This window comes from Falco punctatus (genome assembly GCF_963210335.1).
Source record: "Falco punctatus genome assembly, chromosome: 2".
In the NCBI taxonomy this organism is placed as follows: domain Eukaryota; kingdom Metazoa; phylum Chordata; class Aves; order Falconiformes; family Falconidae; genus Falco; species Falco punctatus.
Window position 1 is genome coordinate 120,898,599 of NC_137581.1, and position 24,264 is coordinate 120,922,862.

The 24,264-nt window shown below is 43.8% G+C and overlaps 1 protein-coding gene across 4 annotated transcripts; it reads right to left on the reverse strand.

The window, feature by feature from the left end:
• Positions 1-896: 896 nt before the first annotated feature.
• NXPE3 (neurexophilin and PC-esterase domain family member 3) lies at positions 897-23,736 on the reverse strand. 4 transcript variants are annotated; one of them, XM_080376028.1, is made up of 8 exons: positions 22,196-23,736; positions 21,341-21,392; positions 19,158-19,370; positions 17,291-17,448; positions 11,471-12,231; positions 8,515-8,588; positions 5,039-5,245; positions 897-4,129 (listed from the first exon to the last, which is right to left on the reverse strand). In XM_080376028.1, exons 4-8 carry the CDS (start codon positions 17,381-17,383, stop codon positions 3,579-3,581), a joined length of 1,686 nt encoding a protein of 561 aa, XP_080232154.1. In that variant the 5' UTR covers positions 17,384-17,448; positions 19,158-19,370; positions 21,341-21,392; positions 22,196-23,736; the 3' UTR covers positions 897-3,578. The 4 variants fall into 4 exon arrangements, with proteins under 4 accessions (XP_080232154.1, XP_080232152.1, XP_080232153.1 ...); XM_080376026.1 differs by lacking the exon at positions 17,291-17,448 and having other exon boundaries at positions 22,196-23,408; XM_080376027.1 differs by lacking the exons at positions 17,291-17,448; positions 21,341-21,392 and having other exon boundaries at positions 22,196-23,408.
• Between the last annotated feature and the right edge of the window lie 528 nt (positions 23,737-24,264).

Consider the following 24,264-nt stretch of genomic DNA (forward strand, 5'->3'; position numbering starts at 1 on the left):
CATTTGTGATTGAGGTTTTTTGCTGTTACTTAAACGGTGGTGAGTGAAACAATGTTTTAACCCACACAGCTGTGGCCAAGCCAAAGCAGACCCTGACACCCTCGCCCTTCCCAGCAGACAGCTTCACATCTTCGCTTTTGTCACACGCACATGGAGCTGTCACCTGTGGTACATAAAAAGTCATACAGATCCTTTTACTAAAGAAGTTCCCACTTATGAATGCTTACCCCTAACAAGTAAAACAAAGCAAAGGGACAATTTGATTCTTGTAAAGCAGAGCTGCAACAGCGCTGCACAGCAGGTGAAATTAGAAGTGGAAAACTTGCAGAAAGGAAAACTTCTGCTTTTTAGCCTCTCTTTTCAGCAACAGTTCTACTAATGGTTTTATTAAATTTCCAGAACAAAGAAATCAGCCTAACATGATATATACGAGAAACAAGTTTCTCAAAATGTCAGGTACACTGTCGAATATCAGTCTAATGTAAGATGGGGTTTACTTATTTTATAAATAAATTGCTCTGAAATCTTCTGATAAACACCATAGAAATACAGTCTTTTTCACTGGGATTTGAGTGAGCTGGATTTTGAATTAAGAAATTAAAAAGGAAAAAGAAATCTCTGTATTGAAAAGTTAATAATCAGAAGGCTCAGGCCAAGAATCAAAATACAAAAAGTGATACAATTTCTTCCCTTCAAGTGAAAAAAATGGAAAGAAAAAGGAAGACAGGGCTTCAAAAAATGGTGAAATCACTTTTTACGTGTAAAGGCAGATATTTAACTGACAACTAAGTAATTCCTTTCCAGTCCTGTTTCATATTAAGTGACTTGAAAAATAACCAACCTCTTAACCTAAGTACCTATTAAAACCCATTCAGATGCTTAAACGTTTAAAGAAACTGATTTAAAAAATACTTTATTGCTTCTATGTTTCCATAGACAATACATACACAACTGGTGCAACTGGTAACAAGACGAGAACAGAAATGAAAACTCATTTATCGTTCAACTGAATGACATACAAAAGCATAGTGTCCCCAGTCTTCACCTTAGAACATGAGCAAATCCTCAGTTTCTCCCTTTCTCCTCCCAGAGCCAAAGAAATGAAATATTGATCCTCATTCCAAATCAGCCAGCAATTTCCCTCAAGTTCATTACCTAAAAGATAGTTAATCTGTTATTAAAAAATTGATATAAAATAACGAATACAGTAATTAATCTGAATGGGAGAGGCTCTACCAGAAGATGAGAGTGCTTTGCTAGCAACAGTCCCGTTCTCTTTCCCTGAATTGCCAAAACGTTCAGAACCCCACGCTCCTCTCGCCGCCCTGGTTAGCTAAGCACGATGCAAGGCTGCTGCCAAAGGGCACCACAGCATGCAGGGAACCATGCCCCCACGGCGCTTCCACACAGGGTATGGCTTGGTGAGGAAAACCAAATGGTTAGGCCACAAATTAAGTGGTTTCCTTCAAAGTAAAAGTCTGAAGTCTTATTTTCATTAACATTATTTGGATAGATTTGTTATTCAGGATGAAAGCCTTATACTCTATGTATTTTAAAAAACACACCAGGAAAAGATGAAAGGTCACTTTGCATTGTGGTGGCTTACCTTCCCAGAGCTGAATTGGTGTGGTCTCTTTTTAGCAGAGGATAAATTCCCATTAACACATTAAAGTAAGAAATAGTTACCTAAAGCTAATGTACAGGCAGACACCACACGATGCAGCTGTCCATAGGAATTGGCAACCTGGACCGCCTTAATTCCAACTTGAAAAGCTGAGAAAGAATGCCATTTCAGTGTATGCCACTCCTCCTGTCCTTTTTAAACATTTCAGAATTGGTAAGTTTATAGATTGATGCTACTGACAGCTTTTACATACTAAAAGCATTTACATTTGTTTTAAAGCAGTTCTCAGTTTAAAATAATAATTTAAAAAATCACCAAAAAAACCCACCCCATTCCTGTAACTGGCAGCATTAGCTCTCTGGGGCCTCCAGCAGTTAAGAGCAAAATCCTCCTAACGTAGCAGCAAACCTGGCAGAGTAAAACGTTTCTAAGACGAAGGCATTTCAATTATTCCACTGTGCAGCCTACCTTGTCAATCCTCTCTGTTTGCTCACAAAGACTCAACTTCAGCATTCCCCTTAAGCATGATGAGCAGCTCCAGAAGCGCTCCACTACTGTTTGCACATATTTCTCTGTAAAGCCCCTGGTAAAGAAACCTTTGGCCTGAGTGGGACCAGAAATAAGGCAACATGGAACGCTTCTCTGCTGTTTAATTTGGGGGCTGAGTTTAGCCAAAGCTTGTTTCCAAAGCACTACTACTAGAAACTATAGATGGGCTCAATCAAGTTAGCAGCAGAAGACGCCATGCCAAGAGGCCCAAGATCCAGCAGCTCCCACACCAGCACAGCCGCAAATACCATCGGTACAGAGGGCAGCCCTGGGCGTGCGTGGCTTTGGGGAATGATTTTTTTGACCTTTTGTATTGGCAGCAGCAAAGCTCACGAATAAATGATGAAACTGCCAAACACTGGAAGGGGGATCGTTGCATGGCCTTGACACTACCGCGTACCAGTCACTGTTACGCATTGCCAAACATCGTCAAGCCCATTGAGGTCACTTGGCTTCTCCATACAGACACAACGTGTGAATGATGTACAGCAGTATTTACCAGAAGTCCAGCTTTGCAGGAGCATAACGGAATAGCTTTATCTTACAGGGAAGGGAAACACTTTCATTAGTAAATGCTTCAAGCAGGCGAGCCTGCAACCTGAACTTGCAGGCACTGCCTGAGACAGTGTCTTCACTAAGGTCACAATATACACATTTCTCCATTACAGGTAAATCAAGTAGTAGACTGTGTTATCAAAGCTCAGAAGAGATTCAGTAGTAGAGGAAACCAAACTAAAATACTATCATTTAGCAGCCATCTGTAAACATCAAGGGTGCCTAACTAGGGTGCTCTATTGCATTTCAGCAAATTGATGATGACTTAATACTACAGGTATCTTAATTGTGCTTCCTTGACTGATATTAATGATTCTGGTGCACTTCCTTCATGTTTCTCATTAGGACTTTGAAACAAAAACAGACACTGTACTTCTCTGACATACGACTGGAGGGGATGTCCCTCAAACTCTGGAGCACTGAAAGAAAGACTGCTCCCAAAAATCTTTCCCAGGTTTCCCACACAGTTCTAAGCAGCCAGAACCTGGCAACAGCATCAGTGTCATATGGATTAAGTTAAGCATACAGTGCAGCCAACTAGTAAAGCTAATAACCTGCATGATTTCTTATTGAATCCTGCCTATTTAATATAAGGTGCTGTCTAATAATCTCAGGTATGAACACTAAGGTTGAAAGGAGTCAGCCTTGCAGGACGATACGTACGGCCTGAACAGTCAGCTCCTCTTTGCCACCCTTCACAGCCACGCAGAGTTAAGGCCACCCCACTTACACTGCAGGCAAGTACAATAACCAGAGTCCTTCTCCACCACCCAGCATCATTTGACAGCTCTGACAAAGAGCAACTTTACCTCAGCTATAGCGAAAGATGATGTCGGGATACCCACTTGTGCTAAGTTTGCAGAGGGCACACATAAGATAAAAATGCATCTATTTGATTCTTAACAATGACTTCTTTTGGGTGCAAGTTATGTGGCAAGTAATGAGCCAGAGACATCTCCCAAGCATCCACAAAGTGCACAGGAATTCCTGAGAACATTTTCCTCATGACAGAATCAAGCTGAAAGGAATACCAGTCACTGTTAAAGAGGCTCACTTCTGGCCCCAGCTCCTGAACGTTAGCAGTCCTGATGATGATTAAAGTCTTGGGGCTGCGATCCAGCAGCTGAATAATTGATCTCCGAATGTTCCTCAGCCGCCGGATATACACTTCCACAGGGAAAGTGCTGAAGTGGGACCATATCGTTATGGCTATCACCGTGTTTCGCCCACCCACTATGCCATTCAGTTCATTGGCAATGTAGCGCAGCTCACTGCTAAAGACCGTTGAAAAGCGAATGGGTGGCCCATGACAGCGGAACTTCAGTAGAATATTGTGCTTCAGGTCCACAGACATGAAAGGGCCCACGTTCTTTGGACTCCCCAAGTTAAATTCCACCAGATCTGAAAAATCAAGAGCAAGCATTAGCGAAAGACGGTGTAAGAGATTAAAATTGTCAACACGACACTAAGACCACAATGCAAAAGTAGCAGCAGATAAGGAAATCTGAACATAATGCTAAGAACTCTAAAATTAAACAGAAGATGAGCGCCATACATGCAGTATTTCAGAGCAGAGGTTATAGGTGCCGAAATCTGCAAAACAGCACACTTCAACTTCACAAGGCTGTCAATGCCTTTTCCAAGTTTCCCAAACTATTTTCTTCTCTCTCATAAAAAAAGAAATATTCCAAACACACTCTTTCAGTCTTCATTCTGATTGCCCTTTTGAGAATCCTTCTGGCAGCTTTAGGACTCTGTTAAATTCAAAGATGACTCCAACTCCTCATTAAGGAGTCTCAAAGTCTGTGTTCCAACACATTAACTGCTTTAGGGGGAAGGGGTGCAGGAGGAGTATCTAATTGGCTACTGAAATTCTGTTATTTAAGTTAATAGAAGAAAGGGCCCAAACCCAACCAACAGTAACAGAAGTCATTTGCTAATTGATTCCCCAGTCATTCATGTGACTGGGATGCTGCAAGGCCTTACATGGGCACCTGATGTGGCTTTGCTTCCCAGGGTGGCCACCTTAACTCACAGCCACAGCAGCGGTCCTCACTGGTGAAACGTTTCACAAGGACAACCCTGCAGATACCTCGTGGCCCCGTTTCCAAGGCCCACGTCTTCCCAGTGTCTGCTCAAACATTTGACTAACTGCCTTTCTGCCAGCACTTCCAATGATGCTTTGTCTTTCCTCTTCCTTTGTTTTGTCACTGCCATTCAGTAACATCAGTTCTGTGTCCAAGATGTGAGATCTAAAGCTTTGCAAAAGTCTTTAAGGACAAAATCAAATTTAAAAAATAAATAAATAACCTGGGACAAATGCTGTCAGATATTCAAACCACTGCCTTATTGTGGAGTCTCCAAACAAGTGGATTACTTTTCCTTGTAAGCATTTGGTTATATCATCTGACTTGTTAAAATGATGGATCCAGTGTATTCTGGACCTCCACTGGTCTTCATGGTAATAACCAGAAGGGGAAACCGTGGGATCTTCAGCTCTGTCCATACTGCTTGAATCTGGAAGAGAAAAATTATTTGAAATTAACATACAACAAAACCAGCCTCCATGACCTCTGTGGACATATAGCCAGTGATGTATGAACATCATCCCTAGTTTAAAGCGAAAGAGTATGATGTAATGCATAGATTCAAAAGCTCCACGCATCACACTTCTGTCAGCCCAAGTATTGCACCCCCTATTTCTGCAGCAGAAACCTGCAACTACTGACAGAGCTGGCTGAACAGCTATAGTTCAACCTGATTTAAATTAAATGGTATCTCTGACGATAAAGTAAAACACAGTAAGTATCTGACATCTTCCATACTTAGACAGAAGTGCTAAATTGTGGATGCTTGCAAAAGGTAGAGAGAAGCACAGGCAGAAAGCTCAGCAGAGCCCCTTCTCCCCCCAGCTGGGAGGGACACCAGGATCCCCAGCCCTGCCAGCCCCTGCACCTGCCCTGCCAAAGTGCGCTGCCCCCCCCCAGCGCCCAGCCTCCCACCAGCAGAGCCCCTGCGCCACTTGGGCACAGCCCCACAGCATCACCCCACCGCTGCAGCCTGGCAGGACACCACCGACTGCAAGGTCACAACCTGACACCACTCCAAAAAATAATAATAATAATAATAAAAAAAATCCATCTATGGATTAGCACGCACACCCCGACATGCCTGCTCCAGCTACACGGGCTGGAAGCGTGAAGTCGGAATCATGAGGACTCCAGAGCTAGGAAATGCCAGAACTAAAGCTGTGACTGAGAGTTTTATACGTCCCCTTTGAATGTATGAATTATGGGAGTCTAACGCCATGGGTCTCACACTTTCTCTCTGCTCCCTAGCCCCCTCCCCTTTTACTGCCTGGGGTAGGCAGCCCCTTGAAGGGCCATCAGACTACCCCAGGGAAGCTCTGCTCTGTAGGACGCTTATTTTGCTTGCAAAAACTGCCTGACACCTTGCGGGCAAGGGCTGGAAGTTACAGGAAGAGAAGCTGCAACCTCGTGGTTATGTCAGTCACAGACGTATTTCTCTTAGTATCCAGCGCAACACCAGTAACCAGTACGTGGCAGTTCCGTGGGTGGTTAGCAGTTCCCCCTTCACCACGCGAGCATTCAAACACCCAACCTGAGCAAGCACAGAGCTGCTCCCCAGCACAAACACCAGCTGGGCACAGACACATCCAGCTGTTTAACCACTCTTGCAGGCAGACTGCCTGTCAAGAACGGCCCCTGCCCTGTCCCAGCTTGCAGCTCTTTGGGAAAGCACACAGTGCCATGGCCAAAACCGTGCCAGAGACCAGCCTGGCTACGCAGAAGCACAGGCAGCAGAATTCCAGGGCCCAGAAGCATCCTGGACAACACAGGTGTAACCAAACTCTAAACACTCCAAAAAAGAAACTATGACCATCTTTGAATGCCCATTCCTAACAGGCATTTTTGGCCTCACTGTTATTATACAATATTCTCCGTGTCTTGCATTAGTAGATCTTAACCTCCTTAGACCTCACAGGGGCACTGTAAAAAGCAAACCACTATTATGTTTGTATGACACAAAGACTGTAAAACTGTGAGTACCACAGGAAAAGCAATCAAAAAATCTTATCTTTGGATGACTGTTTAAATCCGGCAACAGGGGCAATGAAGGAAAAAAAAAAAAGAAAAAAAAAAAGAAAACAACTAGTAATGTTGACCCATCCAATATACATGAAACAGGAATCTTAGAAAGAAAAGGAAAAAACCCTCTGTATGGCCATGTAATTAAAGACTAATTCATATTGTGAATTCACAACTTCAGTTCGTTTGTTTCTTAAGTTTTGATGTAAAAACATTTCCTTTTTACCTTTTTTTACCTTTTAAATTGTTTTTTAGGCTACACATATATATAAGAAAATGGTACTAGAACAACTTTTTGGTGCCTCCCACTAAACCCAACACCAGCATTTCAAACCTGCATATAGTACCATACCAGTTTTGCTCCAGAATTCACAAAGCCATTACTTTTGGATTTAGTAGAAGAGAGTGAAAGCTCCAATCTGAATAGTTACAAACCAAGAACAGAAGTAGAAGCTTGTATTTGAGAAAAATAGTTTTAAAAATCAGCTTGATCTACATTTACCCCCCCCCCAAAAAAAAGGGTATGTGCAAAGACAGCAACAGCAGAAAATAAATTTAAGTGTGCCATCACTCCTAACAAATCCATACCTCCATGAACATTATACCAATGTATTAAGTTCATTTATTCAGAGACAGTTCTGCTTAGCAGGAATTTCCCTGAGGAATACTGTGCTGTTCCTATCAACCCCTTCTAACCCAGCATTAATCCTCAGGAAATGCAAGCAGGCTTTGATCATCCGTAACTCCTGAAGGAAGGGTTATACAATTAAATTTCAAATTTGCAGCAGTTTCTGCAAGGAAATACATAAGATAAAACAAGCAACAAAAAACCTGTCATCTAAATGATCTGGAGAAAGAAAGGAGGCAAGTGCTGCTGGCCTGATAGCAGCACTCACTTTTTTTCAGTGAACAGCAAATCTAAGCACAAGAAATGCTGTAGGCTGCGTTCTGTTAAGACGTTACTACTCAGGTCAGGAACTCTACACGTTAAAGTCTCCAACATCTTACACAAGACCACATCTGAAATGCTTTCAATTAAGAAGTATTTCTCTATGTATCACATTTTATGCAGGCTTTTCAGAGGCATAAAAAGCATGCATGTGGATATGACAAACAAGATAAAACCTCTATGTTCAATTAGTACGGACTGTCTCTTTATTCTGGTTTTTAGACAGGGTACAGAACAACTCTGTTCTGGTCCACAACTGCAGGTGCTGACATCCTGTGGTAACACAAATGATAGCAATACTTCAATGAAATTATCAAAATCTGTTACACAAAATTCTTCAACAAAGAAAGAAATTAAGAAAGGCCATACAGCTGGTTTTACTCCATGAACTTGAGGTTTTGGCGAGCAGTTACTGTAAGATGTTTTACATCTCTGAGTAAATGCTGGGGGAAAAAAAGACACTTTTGGCAAGAGAACAAACTCTTTTTGTAACTATTTTTTGCCAAAAAAACTCATTTATATATGTAATTTTAGACAATCTTGCTCTTAGTAGTGAACTTATACTACAGCTAACACCCAAAAAACCTTCATCTTCTCAATACAAATTTAAAAGTTAATTTCTATTCCATGCTACAAAAACAAACAAATCAATTATTACCTCATGCCTGTTGTTCTTTTATGACTTTAATGATGAATTAAAAACAAGAATCTTAAAAAGTTCACTTTACCTGTAAATACCTTGGGCTTTACAATCACTGAATCAGGTCCACTGGACAGTATTGGCTTTTTGATATTCACATCGCTTGAACAAAAAATAATAATAATAATTTTATTTGTAAAATTCACTGTGAACTTTGAAGGTAATATTAATCCCCTTTTTTCTTAATCCACTTCAAATAAGTACATAGGACTTGCCCTAAGAACTTTTTACTTTAGTTCCTATAGCTGAATTCATTCTGTGTTAGTTTCCTCAGGACCACTATTACTATTCCGCATCAGAATCCAAACTCTGCCCCCACCGGGACACAGACCCGGCACCCAGTTCAGCTGGCCCGGAGCCAGGCAGAGCTGCCAAGCTCTCGGAGCTCTGCAGGGAGCTTGGGGGTCTCCCACAGAGATGGGAAGCACCCGGCTTGCGGAGCACATACCGCCGCCAGGAGACAGAGCACCAAAAGGGCATGCTGCTCCCGGCCCTGCCAGCGCTCGGTCGGTGCTTGTGCGGTGGAAACGTATTAAATCGATGACTGCTTATGAGAAAGTCTTTGTCTTTGATCAGGGACCGTTTAACTTGGACAATGAGCTCAGGTTGCTCAGCTTTAATGAGCAGGTGGTGTTTGTCCTGAGCCCCCTGAACAAGCTGGCTACAAGCAGGGCCATCCAGACAGCAACACGGCACGCAGCTGTGTCACTGTGTCACAGTGGTAAGGGCACCGCGCGCAGGCGTGCGGCGTGTGCGAACCCTGCGAGGCATGGGACTGTGCATGCCTGCACTTAGCTGAAACACAGAAGTTTACATACACTAGGTAATAGTGTAAACTATATTTGTTTATAATATAAACAAGCGTAAACTATATTTGTTTACAATAGTGTAAACTATTTTTGTTTTTCACTGAGTATCAAGGTGGGCCAGAAGCCTCCCCTATGGGCAGACGCACCGCATAGGAATTCTCCCAGTTCCCGAGAGACTCCTGGCACTGCCTGCAACAGTGGTCCCAGCCGAAGGGTGGGCCTGCGTGATGTGAAGGTGCTAACTGGTGATGTCTCCTTTCCTTAGTCTCTGTAACGCGTTGCAGTAATGATTTGATGCTTTGCTCCTACTGCTCTTTTATCATATTGTGCATAATAACTAGTGCTGTTTCCTTTTATCATACTGCATGCTACTTTTCCTCTATTACAGCGTAATATAATAAACTGCATTTATTCATGTATTTGACTTGGAATTCATTTCTGCTTGGTATCCAGTCAATCAGCAAAACAGCCTGTCTCAGTACACACCTCTGTGGAGGCAGCCACAGCCTTCAGCCACAACAGTGCCACAGCCTGCCTGGCAGCACACGGCGGAACTGGCAGCAGCCAGGCATCACCACCGGCAGCTCCAGCTTTAGGCGAGGCCATCCGCAGCAGCTCCAGCTCCAGGCAAGGCCAGCCCCGGCAGCCCGGCATCACCACCAGCAGCTCCAGCCCTAGGCGAGGCCAGTGCAGCATGCCCTGCCTCTGGGGAGACAGCGGCACTGGCCAAGGGCCAGCCCACGTCACAGCTCCCCAGCAATAAGGTCCTTCAGTCGGACAGCGATGTCCTGAATACAGGAACAAAGCTCATCCCCCTAAACACCGCGAGAGCTCAGAAGTACTCGTTCGTGGATGTCGGTGAATCCTGATCATTTTGTGTTGGCCACTACCACTCCCGCACAGCTGTCCCAGGTGCAGAGGTTTAATACTAGACTCTCATTCTGTCCCTCATTGCTGTTTTAAAGAGAATCTGTCTAATGTTTTTCATCATTTAAGAAATAAATTACTTGGAATTTCTATGAGCCATTTCAGTTGAGGATCTCAGAGCTGAATGAAAAAAAAAAAAAAGAAGAAAACAAAACACAATAAAATTTCCCACTCCTTTTTGGAAACATCACGAATCAGCCTCAGCCACATTTTACAGGTGAACTGCCTGAGGCACAAAAAATCTAAAGACCCACTTACAAACTTGGTAAGGAGTAGCCAAATCCCAACTCCACTGGTATTTACTTTTGATTTCTGCTCTTCAGTTACAAACATGCACACATACTTTCCTAATTAAACTATTTGGAGCTGCTGCTCTAAAATCTTTCCTAATTTAAGCCTTCAGTAGACATACTGCAGAAACACTTTCCTTCAACCTCTTCTTTGAACAAGGCAGTAGCCTACAACCACAATTCTGACACTGCGCAGCAGCTAACTTTGTCTGATTTCAGCTGAGGGTACGTACATACAGAAGCAGATCTTTCCATCTATCCACGCACTAAGAGAAGTTTGTTGTTTTCTTTTAAAATGCTGAATGCAGAAGAAAAAGACAACTGTGAAACTAATCTGCTTTTACACTTCATACAAACATGCAGGGATCATTTCCACTTGCAAAGGTATTGCTCAGCAGTTTGCTCTACCATGTGTTTTCTTCTTAATTAAGGACTTAAAATTATTCCTAAGATTTGAAAGTCGTACTGAGCAACAAGGAAGGCATTGCATCACATGTATGATGACTTTTACTGAGGATAAAAGGAATTGATATTTTGTGCAAAAATAGACCTAAAGCCTGGAGCTTTTTTATGTAGTTCAGATTTGGCCAAAAATACATCTCAAAGCATCATTATTGGTATTGCAAACATAGGTGTGGAAACAGAAAATGAGGAAACAGACCCCCAAACCACAACCAGATTTAGACAGCATGCTCTTGTGACTTTTAGCAGGCGCACCAGTATTGAATTCAAAGCACAGAGAGAACTACACTCCAAGTTTCTTCAGTTTAAGAGTCCTGTGCTCCTGCATGGCTGAACAGAGGGGAAGAGACTATTCAACAACTGACATCAAACACCTGCTCCTGCAGATGCACACCTCCTCTAAGGCAATCCGTCATATTCCACCCATAACCTAACAATTGTCTTTTAAAAAAAAAAAAAATTATTTCACTGAGTACATATAGATTTAACAACATACCTTTGGAAAAAGAGGCTTTCCTCTTGTGTCAGAAGACCTTTCTGATATCCACCCTTGGCATGGCTGATTCGGCTGGCACAGGGCAGTTTTCGAGGCTTATAGCAGAACCACGGCTCACCCGTGTAGAGATCTGTGAAGTTACAGACCGGGAGATCTCCAGACAAGCAAACATTGCACTCTGTGGTTTCCGAATACCTCCCAGACTTGAATGAGCTTTTGAAGTAGACCCTGTCTGGCCTTTCTTCTCGTAAACGCAGGAGGACTTGGATTGCTTCGCTCGGATGGACAAGTGACACGGAAACTTTGACCTCTCCTGGCCAAAGTAAGGTAAAGAAGACTTTGTAGAGGCCGTTCTGGCAATCTACAATCCTTCCTGTTGCTCCAGCTTTCAGCAGAGGAGAGTGAATTCGTGCCTGTAAGTAGTCTCCGCCATACTGCTTGGGTTTTCCTTGGAAATCCTTCATGCGAACGAGTACCTCTAACTGATCACCCACCTTGAAGAACCCACTGGGTTTCACAATCACAAAGTCGCTATGTGTGGGATCAGTGCTCTGTACAAAGGCAATTTTGCCGTCAGGGGGTTTGGGCCACTGTATTGCAGCAAGCAACGATTCCTGTTCCGCCTGGTCTCTTTTGGACAAAGTCTGCTGCTTATAGCCACAGTAAGGCTTCCTGGTAGTTTTGGTTGTCTGTGACAGAGAATGCTGGACATTGTTTTCCGTTATCCAATTTGACCCTGAAACCGTGTCATCATCCAGGTGCTGAGGAGGAAAAAGATTACCTGAAATTGTGCCGTTACATGAAACGCTGTGAATAACAGAAGCTTTGTCAGGAAATGATCCCAAGAATTGGGCTTTGCTTTTTACAGAGCTTTGAAGCTGACCAAATGAAGCAGCTTCACTAGAAGACACAAATCTATTACTCTGACCACGGTCTTTCTACAGCAACAGGCACGCAACCTGTGGTTACTCTGCTCTGGCAAAGAGGCTTTTACAGAAATCAGGTCCAATATTTCCCATGGCAGCATTCTGGCTACCAGTGTATTCTGTGAATACCAGCAAAGTGAAAAGAATTACAAAAGGTTGTATGATTAAGTAATAATCATGTTTAATTTTTTTACTGTAGTAACATTTTAGCCTTTGAGCACAATGAGGTCTAATGGCAACCCAACATGATGCAAGGAAATAGGGTTTCTCTGAGATGTTACACTGCAGATGAAGCTGATGCACCCCTCGCACACGCCTTCAAGAGAAGTCTGCGTTTCCCTGTAAAGCACAGATTGGAATAAATGGAATAAAAAGGAATGCTTCAGGGGCAATGGATTAATGAACTGGTAGGCAACCGCAGAGATACCATCTTCTTCATGACATCACACAATTTTGCAGGTTTGCATTAGGGAAATTTAAAAATGCAGCAATCTAAGATGCCAGAGCTACCTGTTGGATTTCTAATCAGCAAATCCAAACTTACAGCTCAAATATGCAAAAAATCAGCAATGAGTACTTAATTATCAGGTCATGTAGAGAACTTATCCATACTTTTACTTCATAGTGAAGCAAACTCATTTTTCAAGCAAAGACTAAAATTATATAATGTACCATTCACATGGCGTCAGCGAATATGCTAGTTTAGATCTGAAAGGTTGCTATAAAGTCAATACTACACATCTGCAATTTTTTAAAAGATCATTGTACTTACCAATATCCTTGTGTTTTCCATTTACTTTCCCCATAATTAACTGCTCAGCAATGTCATAAAATACCCAGTGCTTACATTAAAGCCTAATTTATGGCTATAAACCTATCTTAATCCATTAAAATACCACCTAGAGTACATATACCTACTAAAGTAGTTTCCCCCCACCCCAGAACATTTCATTTGATTTTGCCAGTATATTCAAGTCATTTCACAGAAATTCAATGTATTTTTTTAGAAGAAAGGTAAACCTAGCAAGCAATAGAAATGCATGGGATTTTGAAGCCCGTTACTTAAGAAGTTGGTTTTGATCAGCCAAGGGTGAGAGGATAATAAGCACACTAGGATGTAGGATGGATACATAGTATCTTCTCTGTTTTAGATCCATGTTAACTGTAAAACCTGAAATTGCAAATTGTTACATTATAACTATAAAACGTGAATTGCCATGTATCCACAGATAGACAAAATGTTATTACCACAATAGAAGGTTTGCTTCTGTTTTACACATCCAACCGGGGTTTAACAGATTTTCCCTGAAGGCCATCTGAGATAATTCATAATTATTTCTATTTTCCGTCACAGCAAGCAAAAACACAAATGTACCACAGCATATCACTTTTATTAATCCAGTAAAGTTCAGGCAAAGCTGAGAATGAATCTCAGGCACACTTCTTTAAATCTTGCCTACATGCATCCTTGAATTAAGCCAAGTTTCTATTTTTGGATACCTTCACAACTTCTTCATTTCACTTGCTTATGCATATACATAACACAGTAAATAGTGCACAGAAGTACTTTTTAAAGTTAGCTATATATTTTGATGCACCCAACAAGCTGGTGACCATCTCTCAGTCAGCAAAAATATTTAAGCATTTTCCTAAGAAGGGCTGATCATGAAGAATATGTGTACTTGATTAATTCTTGTGTTCAGGGTAAGCTCCTCAAGAGAAAGTTTCTTTATTTTCACTGGTTCTTCAGTGGTCCGTACTTTAGGTCGGTGTGGGTGGCACAGGAAAAAAACCTCATCCTTTCAAATGAAGAAGAGAGATGGCTATCTAAGAAGGCCTTGAAACCAGACCTATCACTGTTTTTAACCTTCTCTACATTTCTTCTGGATTTTTAATCCAGCCTTTCTGTCAGAGGTGCAGATGTCATTCATGGCCTAGCTAGCCTTCCTGCAGTCTCTCCAAGGGCATACCTATGTCTTCCAGTGGGAAAATGTGCAGAGAACACCAGCCCACAAACTCATATTCAGAAACCAGAGCAGATCTCTCTAAAACAGTCCACCCACACAGCCTTTTTAGCAAAGCGCAAGGCCAAAGCTCTTCACTGCAGCTGAGGTCCCGGATGAGCACTGTCACTTCAGCTCCAGCATCTCCAGATTATGACCCATCAAGCAGAACTAACCATACCACAGATATCCCCTTGGCCAATCTTCAAGGCTGGGGGGTGGGGGGAAATCTCTATGAAGGTAAAACCAGAGCTTCTTCAACATCCTGAAGGACCATTCTTTCTCTAACATCCTTGTTCATCTTTACAGTCCTCTCCCAAGCCCAAACAGGACCATGTATTATTGCAGAATTACAAGTTTGTGTGTAAAAGTAAACTACAGCACATAGGCTACTTACAGGAGAAAATATTACAGAGATTCCTTTTCCTAGTTAAGGCAGGGAAAGCATCAGAGTCTAATATACCAAAGATCTTTTACCAGAATAGGAAAGCTTTCCAAACCATCTTCTTTTCTTAAGTGCTTCCCCAGGCTCACCTCCAAACGCATGCTCCAGTTCTCCTACCGCTGCGGACACTCCGGGTTTGCCCTGAGGCAGACTGATACCTTAGTCTGTCCCCTCGCCATTTCCTACCCCCGTCTCTCACTGGCATTTCCAAATCTCTCTGGGTCCTGTACATGAAGAAGTCATACCGAGCCCATGCAGAACTTCAGGCTCTCTACTCTAGTTAGTAATCAAAACAAAATAGAATTTAAGTAGGGCAGATAAAGAACGTTTCTCAAGAGTCCTCTTCCTTTATGACACAGACTCTTCATTTTTAATACAGTCTCCACATTGAATAATACTTGTCCTGCTTTGCTTATTTCCATATATATACCACTCAAGGTGTCTTGATTTTGAGTTGCAGTTCCCAAGAGGTTTTGTTTGTTGGGTATTTCAATTGCTGCTGAAAAGGTGGAACTCCACCTCAAAGCCCAGAATCTTCCACCAGCTGTAGCTCTTAGCTTGGCCTAGTACATTCGGAACAATTGCTGTAAACCTGCATCCGTACAGGAAACATCAGAGGAGATTCCCAGGAGGCAGGCATGGGGGAGAAAAGAATTCCTGTTTGCCCAACAGAGTCTCAATTTATGCTGCAGACAATATTTGAACCTGAACAAACACTGATTACTCTAATGTCAGCCATCTTATTTTCAGTAAATTTACACTCTAGGTACTTTATCCCTATTTGTTGCCTAAGACATGAGATCAGTTCACTGTCTTTACAGTCTCACGGCACCGTGTGGGTGCTAAGTTACTCTAAATGTCAAAGCCAAACCTAAAAAGCCATCACCTGACAGACAAATGTTCCAGCAATAGCCCGAAGATGATGATGCAGTTATCTTTTGTAGGCACCTGCAATTTAGCAGCAAGAATAAAGAAAAAAAAAAAGCCACTTTGTTATATAGTTCTTTTGTTCAGTTCCAGCTGTTTGATTCCACATACCATTCCTTCGTCCTTGCAAGAAACTTCCCCTCTCCCCATACACCATCATTTCCAAGTGCTTAAATAGAAGAATTCTCACAACCAAACCCAAAGTGGTTCTGTTGCTCTAAAGGCAATTGGTACAAACATACAAACTCTCCCATATCCTAAAGGCATGATGTTGTTCCTCGGCAACAACCTGATACTTTGTGGAAAATTATTGAACATTTTATCCATCTGGCTGTGTTTGCAAAAAAAAAAAAAAAAAAAAAAAAAAAAAAAAAAAAAAGAATATATATATATAAGAAAATAAAAAACCCTTTTTTTCTGGTACTATAATGTAGTGGTCAGCTGTGGACCTCAAGGGAGGAGTTACTCCATACCAAAAACTAAATTAAACAATTAGCAGGCTATCAAATATTTTGTGGACAGTTTGATTATTTATTTTCAAAAACAAGGTAAGAAAAGTAAAATTATGACATGGGTAGGGCTGTTGAGAGGGTATCATTAATAACTTAAGAATTCAAAAGGGAAGCCTGCAACACGACTGGTGAGGCTGCACCTCAAATCCTGGGCTCAGTTTTGAGCCCCTCACCACAAGAAAGACATGGAGATACTGGAGCATGTCCGGAGATGGGCAGCGGGGCTGGGGAAGGAGCTGGAGGACAAGTCTCATGAGGAGCAGTTGAGGGAGCCAGGGGTGTTCAGCCTGGAGAGAAAGGGGCTCAGGGGGGACCTTATTGCTCCCTACAGCCACCTGACAGGTGGTATCGAGGGGGGAGTCAGCCCCTTCCCCAAGTAACAAGCCATAGGACAAGAGGAAATAGCCTCAAATTGCACCGGGGGAGGTTTAGACGGATATTAGGAAAAATGTCTTCACTGAAAGGGTGCCCAGGGATGTGGCCAAGTCACCACCCTGGGAGTATTTAGAAGATGTGTAGATGTGGTATTCAGGAACACGGTTTAATGGTGGGCTTGGCAGCACTGGGTTGGACTTTTAAAGGTTATGACCTTTTCCAACCTAAACAGTTCTAAACTACAAAAAAGTAAAATCCTAACAGGAAAGAGCTGGAAAGCTAGCTAGGGACTAGCTGATAACTGCCTGAGCTCTTTAGCTTTAACCGGCTAGATTAGATGATCTGGGGATCAGAAGCCTGTCTAATGCATTTATTTAAACAGTCACCAACGATAAGCCCTCCTTCCAGAGCCTGAACAGATTTGGTTACAGATGTTCCATGAAAGCTCTCTAAGACTTTCTGGCTTTGATCTCTGACTGAAAAGAATCAGCACAGATACCTGTATTAGACTGCCAGGGAAGCTATGACAAAGACAGAGACCAGTACCAGAGCAGTTCCATTCAGAGAAGACCACAAAAGGGTTAAAGTTGCATATTACAGCATAAAGATTTACCAGCAACACAATACTTAACTGCCTTTGGAATATCAGATAGGTAAACATCAACAAAGCCACACAGATACTTCTCAGGAATAGTGGCAAGCAGCAGCACAGAGCAACCACCCATGTTGCACTTTTCACTTCACACTTGAAGCTCTGCCAGAGCCCTTTTCTCTAAGACCAAAAAAATCCCTGAAAGAGACAACAAAAGAAAAGCTGTCTTCTATGTTATACAAAAGTGGTCATGCTAACTCAAACCAAACGTCCATCAAACACAGTATTTTGATTTCCAGCCGCTTTCAACAGCAGGTACGCAGGAAAAGAATACATGCCAAACATGTTGTGATATTTCCTCCTGAAAACTTAATCCAGTTTCTAGCACTTTATGGCTTAAAGACTTCTTAAACACCAGGGTTGACATATTTAAGATTTAGTACCCCAATGGGTTTTTCTTCTACGAATTCATCCAGACTTTTTGAATGCAGCTACACAGTCTTACTGCAAGGACCTCTGCAGCTTTGCTGCAGTCTATAAAAAGCCGCCCCTGCTCCCTTTGAATTCAGCAACTGCATTTTATTTAATGTCTCCACTAGTACTGAAATAGGTAACAAACACTGATTCTTTAGTTATTGATCCCGAGTCACTTGTGACTTCAGACCTTTCAAACATCTTCCTAACCCTTACCTGAATCTCCTCCAATTCAATTAGATCTTTTTGGGGGTGAGAGGGGATTTGTAAATGTGGGTCATTTCATTTGGGCGTCACTAGCCAGGAGGGGGAAAAAAAAAACCAACAAAAAAAGTCTCTGCAAACAGGACACATACAACTTAAAAGCATAAAACAATTACTGATTGGTTAACATAGATAAAAGATCGCTATAATTTAATGAGGTATTAGGCTAAGCATTATTATGCTCACCCACCAAATGCCGCACCGGACAGCCTGACCAGGCAGGCAGCCAGTGGGCAGGGTCAGCCTCCAAAGCTCCCTGCAGCACATCCTCGCTGGTTTTATCTGCCTTGACTTTACGCTGGCGTTACTGACTAAGGCAGTTTGAAAGCACCTCTGCAGTAGCATAGTATGGAAAATGAAGAAATAAATATGCAAGTCAGACACAGCAGAAGGAAAAAGGAAAGAGAAGTTGCATCAGTACAGGCTGGAGGCCAGCTAACCGCTTTGCAGAAACAGACCTACGGGTGCCAGTGGACAGCAAACTGCCCATGTGTCAGCAGCATAGCGTTGTGGCAAGGAATTAACAAGAGCATAACCAGCTGATCGAGCACAGTGGTAATTCCCCTCAGCTTGACCTTGGTGAAGGCATACCTAGAACACTGTGTCTGGTTTTTGGACACCCCATACCAGAATCATAGTGGAGAGTCCAGCTAAGAGCCCCCAAGATGATTAGGGGGCCGGATTACATGACAGAACGGAGACGCTAAGGGAATCTGACCTTTTTTTAAAAAAAAACAAAAGACTGGAGAAGACCATGAGGGGATCTAACTGCAGTCCTTTTGCTACCTAAAGGGGAGTTACAGAGCAACTAGAGTCAGAAGTATGTATTAAAAGGACAAGAGGTAACTTCCACCTGCACATGAGAGAAATGTTCTTCCCTACCAGAGGGATGCAGCACAGCAACAGGCTGCCCAGTCAGGCTGTGAAATCTGACCGCCCTCGAAGACCATCAAAACGCAGCTCAGCAATACCCTGCGCAATCCAAGCTAACTTTGCAGTTAGCCCATTGAGGAGGGTGTTGGATTAAATACCTCCAGATATCCCTTCCAGTCTGAACTTTCTGCAATTTCAAGTTGTAGCTAAATGCTGCCAGTCCCAACTCTAACCTTACACTCAAAGAGGAATAACGCTGCTCAAGTCCTGTTGGAGAAGAAACAGGCTCCACTTACCTCTAACTGAAAAAAGTTATGGACCAGCACCACGACAGCCAGCACTGCCATAAGCAGGCAGAAGATCTGCAGTCTGCACGAGTCACGCCACATTGTCCGTCCGTGTCCTTCCCTCCCATGTTAGACGCTGCCATGACTTCCAATCACCACAAACGTGAATGTCATTTCGTCTCAGTAGTGCGCAAGAGGATTCAATTGACTTCCACTTCATTACTGCAGATGCATTTACAAAAATTATATTAAGTCCCCAGAAGGTTATTAGAAGCAAAGTTAAGTTCGACATTGAAAGTACATAAACGGCAGAACTTTGCGCAGCAACAACGGGTACAATAGAACTGTTAAAACTGATTTTTGTGGCATTAATCTGAACAGTACTATTATGTCACTTAATTCTCTAAGGTATTTCAAGGCAAAACCCTAATCATAGAACCAGTCTCACCTGTATTTGAAACAAACAAACAAAAAATAATCAAAATAAGAGTAAGATTTCTTTCTGGCAATCAAAAAACCCACCCACCCACCCTATTTCTCCATTAGGCCACACTGTCACCATCCAGCAACCATGAGCCCAAGACTTCTAGCAGAAACTTGTGGGTTTAGACATCTCCCTGTTTACCTGATTAGAGATTCCATTAAGTTGTTACAGAAGACTAAGGCCCAAAGTAAGATACAAGATACTTTCTCCCATTCTCTGCTGGACAGAGGGGAAAAAAAACAGTAAACCCTATCAGTTAAACAGGTGATATCTAACAGCTGAAAGCACTAAAATTGAACTGCAGAATTTTTCTGTAACATTAGACTACATCCTCCCCGTTGGCTTTTTGATTAAAACAACAACAAAAAAAACCACCTAAAACATTCCTTTTACATCCTGTTGTTCTATGCAGCTCTAATGGTAAAAAACAAACTTCTGGGAAGAATGCAAGGTGTTGGGGTTTGGGTTTGGTGATTTTTTTTTAAAAAAAATAAGATGTAATAATAGTCATGTTTTCAATAAAATATAACTTTCATGAGATACAGTTTTTGAGGTTGCTTGATAGCTGACCCATTATAAAATTGTAGACTTGGCAGCCGTTGACAAACAGTTCTCACAGCTTTAATGCTTGTTCAGTTTGACACTGGCATCTTCCTTCTTTTCTAGAGGGAATTTTGACAATTTTGAGACAGTCATTTCACAAGCAAGAAGAGTACCTGTTCCTGCAGGAGAAGCTCTAAACTTGGAAACAGGCAGCAGATGGCAAGGAGAGACAGGCAAAAGACACCAATCTCTTCAAACCCAATATTCTCAAAGCAGCGTTACTCATATTACCATTTACCAAGCACAGCAACATAATCAAATGATTAGATAAATTCTGTGTAACTTTCTATAAATAGTATAACTGAGAAGTTACACTATTTATTAAGACTACATAAAGAGAGCTGCATAAATTTAAATGAAACATAATGATACATTAAATATCTAAATTAGCTAATTAAATCATTCATTAAATGAACATAGACTAGAAAACTGAAATGTATTACTGGTATAACTAGGACAGTCTCAAAACAGACCGCACATGAAATCGCTTCACAAGGATTATAGGGATTATAAATCCAAATGCTTTGCTGAGAATTACAGAGGTTGTATTTCGGACTGATGAGCAAGCACTGAAAGAGCAAGATGTCCATTAAAGCAAAAGCATCAAACTGACAAAATGCAACAAGAAGGCAGCTTTGCTGGAACAGCTCTGCGCTAATGCAAAGTATTAACTTTGTATAAAACATCAACTCGGATTTTAAACACTAACTGGTAACGCATACACCTAAATACATTAAAACACCGATTTAAGGCCATACATGACCACTTGAGGAACAGAAACAAACACATTAGAGAAAAGGGGAATTTCCAGTTTTGTTGCTGAGAATTCTCTTCCAGTCACTGCAGAGCACAGGACACTGAAAATCGATAAAGGTGATTGCCTGCACCAAAGGCAGCTGTGGGGGCGACCCCCGCTTACTGCTGCTCAACCCCTCCAGGGTTTCTGTCTGCACCAAGTTCTGAAGCATTCTGTGCGCAGGACTGGAGTTTTCTGCTAAAGGCCTCAAGGCACTTCCAGGTTTGCCATCCCTGAATAACCGATCCGGTTCATGTTTTATATAATGGCAGCACACAATTATGCCAAAAAAGCCCCCTGGATTCTCACCTTATTCTTGGAGCATCCCCTGAAGCCATCCATGCAAAAGGCCAAGGGTAACCTTGAAAGCAATACAGGAAAATCCCCATAAATATATACACACAGACACAATTTTTAGTAACAACCGGTATTTTGGTGGATTGCTTACAGTGACACAAAATAACCTATCAGTTAAGACTCCATACTAAAATTAATCTTGTTTCTACAGTGATCCACGGATTTTTTTAAAAAATATTTAAAGTTTTTTTAACTCCAGTCCTCTGCCTTTGAATTCTCTGCACCTTATCACTAAGCATTACCCCCCTCAGCTTCGGTCCTCCTTACTGCCCGGCTCACTTTGCCCAAGGTTAGAAATAAAATTCAACCCGGTGGCATCTTCATAAACAGTCTCCAAGCTCTCACGCCCAGTATTTTGTTTTTAATTACTTTTCAAATTATTTTTAATGTTTTAAATTGTATTACTTTTATTATTTTTTGTTTCATTCTTTTTAACGTTTAAATTTTTGTGAACGTTTATTACTATTTTTCATATTTTTTGTTTTGTTTTATTCATTTTTTATTTTTATCTAATTTTTTTCTTTTTTATAATTTTATCTTTTATTGTCATTATCCCCCCAGCGCTGGCAGGGCGGCCGCTGGCAGCGCCCCCTGGGGCCGCCCGAGCCCAGGGTCGGGGCCGGGGCTGCTGCCGGAGCCGCCCGCACCCAGCCCCGCTGCGGGAGAGGGCCCCACCGCGGCGCGGCCGCCCCGGCCCGGCCCCGGCCCCGACCCAAACCCCGGCCCCGACCCGGCAGCCCGGGCGTGCGGCCGGCGGGAGCCTGAGCGGGACCCCCGCCTGCCAGCCCCCCCACCGGGGCCCCTCACCTCAGCCGGCCGCGGTCCCCCGCCGCAGCCGCTCCCCGGGGCCGGCCCCCAGGGGCTCGCCGGGTGACTGCCGGCCCCGCCGCCCGCGCCCCGCCTCCCGGGCCCGCCCCGCCGCCGCCCCCGGACCCCCCCGCCCCGGCAGGCGAGCGCAGGCCGCTGCCGCAGGGCCGGCCGGCTGCGCGGCGAGGGCGGCGCCCGACGGGGCGAGGCGGTGCCGCAGGCCAGGGCCCGGGGCCGGCGGAGCCGCAGCCGCCATGTGCCGAGCCGGGCCGCTGCCTTGCCGCTGCCGGGCTGCCCGCGCCCCCGCCGGCCCATCGCCTGCGCCAGCCCGCTGCCGCGCAGGCCCGCCGCACGCGCTCCCTCCCCGGGGGGCCGCGTTACCACGGGGACGGCTCCCTCCCGGGGCAAGGCCGAGCCCCGCGGGGGCGGCCGATGGCGGCCTGGGCGGCCCTGCCGGCGGCGCGGTGGGCGCTCCCCGCTGGCTGCGGGCCCCGCTCCCCCGGCCCGGCGCACCGCACTCGGCAGCTGCAGGCAGCGGCCCCCGGCCGAGGGCGGCGCTGGGCAGCGGCAGGAGCGGGGAGGAATGCGGGTGACCTGCCAGCCAGGGCGGGGGGGCCGAGGAAACGGGGAGGCTGGTGCGGAGCCCGGCTTATAGCCCGGGTGGCACCGCCGGGCTCCTGCCCGGCCCCCCTGAAGCTGTAAGAAGCTGCTTCCCGAGCAGCTGACGTGTGGAATTGAACTCTCTAACTCAGGATAGGTTACAAGGCAGGTATGTTTAATTCACCAGCAGGCATCAGGGTGGATAATTCCAAAAGCACCTGCTGCCCCAACTTCTTTGTGCACATCTGATTTAAAGTATACATTCATACATAGTCAATAGATGCCCGAGAATAGGTTGAGTTAGGATAACTAGTCTACCAAGAAGTCATTATCATTAGTTTCCTTCCATTTGCACTTGTGCATTGTCATGGGAGTCGAGGGTGAAGGCTTAGTAGTCTCCCTCACTCTGAGCTTTTCACCTTCACTCTCTGCACAGACTTAGTCTTGTCTTGAGTTTCTTCCAGACCACAAAACAGGACAGATCCAGTTTTCCTATCTCCAGGCACAGATGTTCACATACCAGTGTCTTCTTATTGGCACACAGAGCATGCCAGGTCCACCTTATCAGTACAAAGGGCCCCAGGGCCAGGCCTCATTTGCAAAGTCATACTGTGAGCTCCTCACCTCATCTGCAAAGTCACACTGTGAAACTTCATTTTGTACACACAATGAGAATTTTAACTATTCTAAGTTTTCCATATCCTATTAATCTAGTTATTTCTAAGCTTTCTATCACAGTCAGGAACCTGGGGCAGGTACCCATTCATGGGGCACAGGGGACGGTGCCCCACAGCTCACACACTGGCTCCCAAGTTACTCCTTTATCCACACACAGTTGCATCAACACTCCATACATTTCCTAGAATAGGCAGTGCTTACACAAAGTATTCACATCACACACAACAGCCTCCACTGCCCACACACAATCTCCCTTGGGTGGCCATCCTCACCCTCCTGGTGGTCTGCTGCAGCACAAGCAAGCTAGCAGGCTGCAACAAGGCTTTACCATTGGTCAGATTCTACTGTCTATGCTGCATCACCTTCCTTCAGAAGCCAGACCAGACCCCTCCACCTGACTCCCTCACCTACACTCCTCAGGGCTATTTAACTACGTAGCAGGAACAAGCTACAGCTGCACATCATCCATGTCAATCAACCCACTGCCGCTGAGGCAAGGCCACAGCTGCATGTTATCAATGCTGATCAACCCACTGCCTTCATTCCTATACAGTGGTCCATAGGGATGAAGGCCATATGTCTTCCTCATCTTGAACTTTTTACCTCTACTTCCTCACACATGCTGTCTATTCATTTACACTGTCACTAAACCACACAGCTGGTTAAGGCTGGTGCACATCCCGACAGCTGCTTCCCATCCCAACAGCTGGTGCACATCCCGATAGCTGCTTCACATCCCGATAGCTGGTGCACATCCTGATAGCTGGTGAACACGCTGACAGCTGGTGCAC

Excerpts from the sequence above, each read along its gene's own strand:
- NXPE3 (XM_080376028.1), bottom strand. The coding sequence starts at position 17,383 with ATGGGTGGTTGCTCTGTGCTGCTGCTTGCCACTATTCCTGAGAAGTAT. Across the intron at positions 12,232-17,290 it reads TATCTGATATTCCAAAGGCA|CACCTGGATGATGACACGGT; the intron begins GTTAAGTATTGT and ends TTTCCTCCTCAG. Across the intron at positions 5,246-8,514 it reads AAAGCCCAAGGTATTTACAG|ATTCAAGCAGTATGGACAGA; the intron begins GTAAAGTGAACT and ends TTTCTCTTCCAG.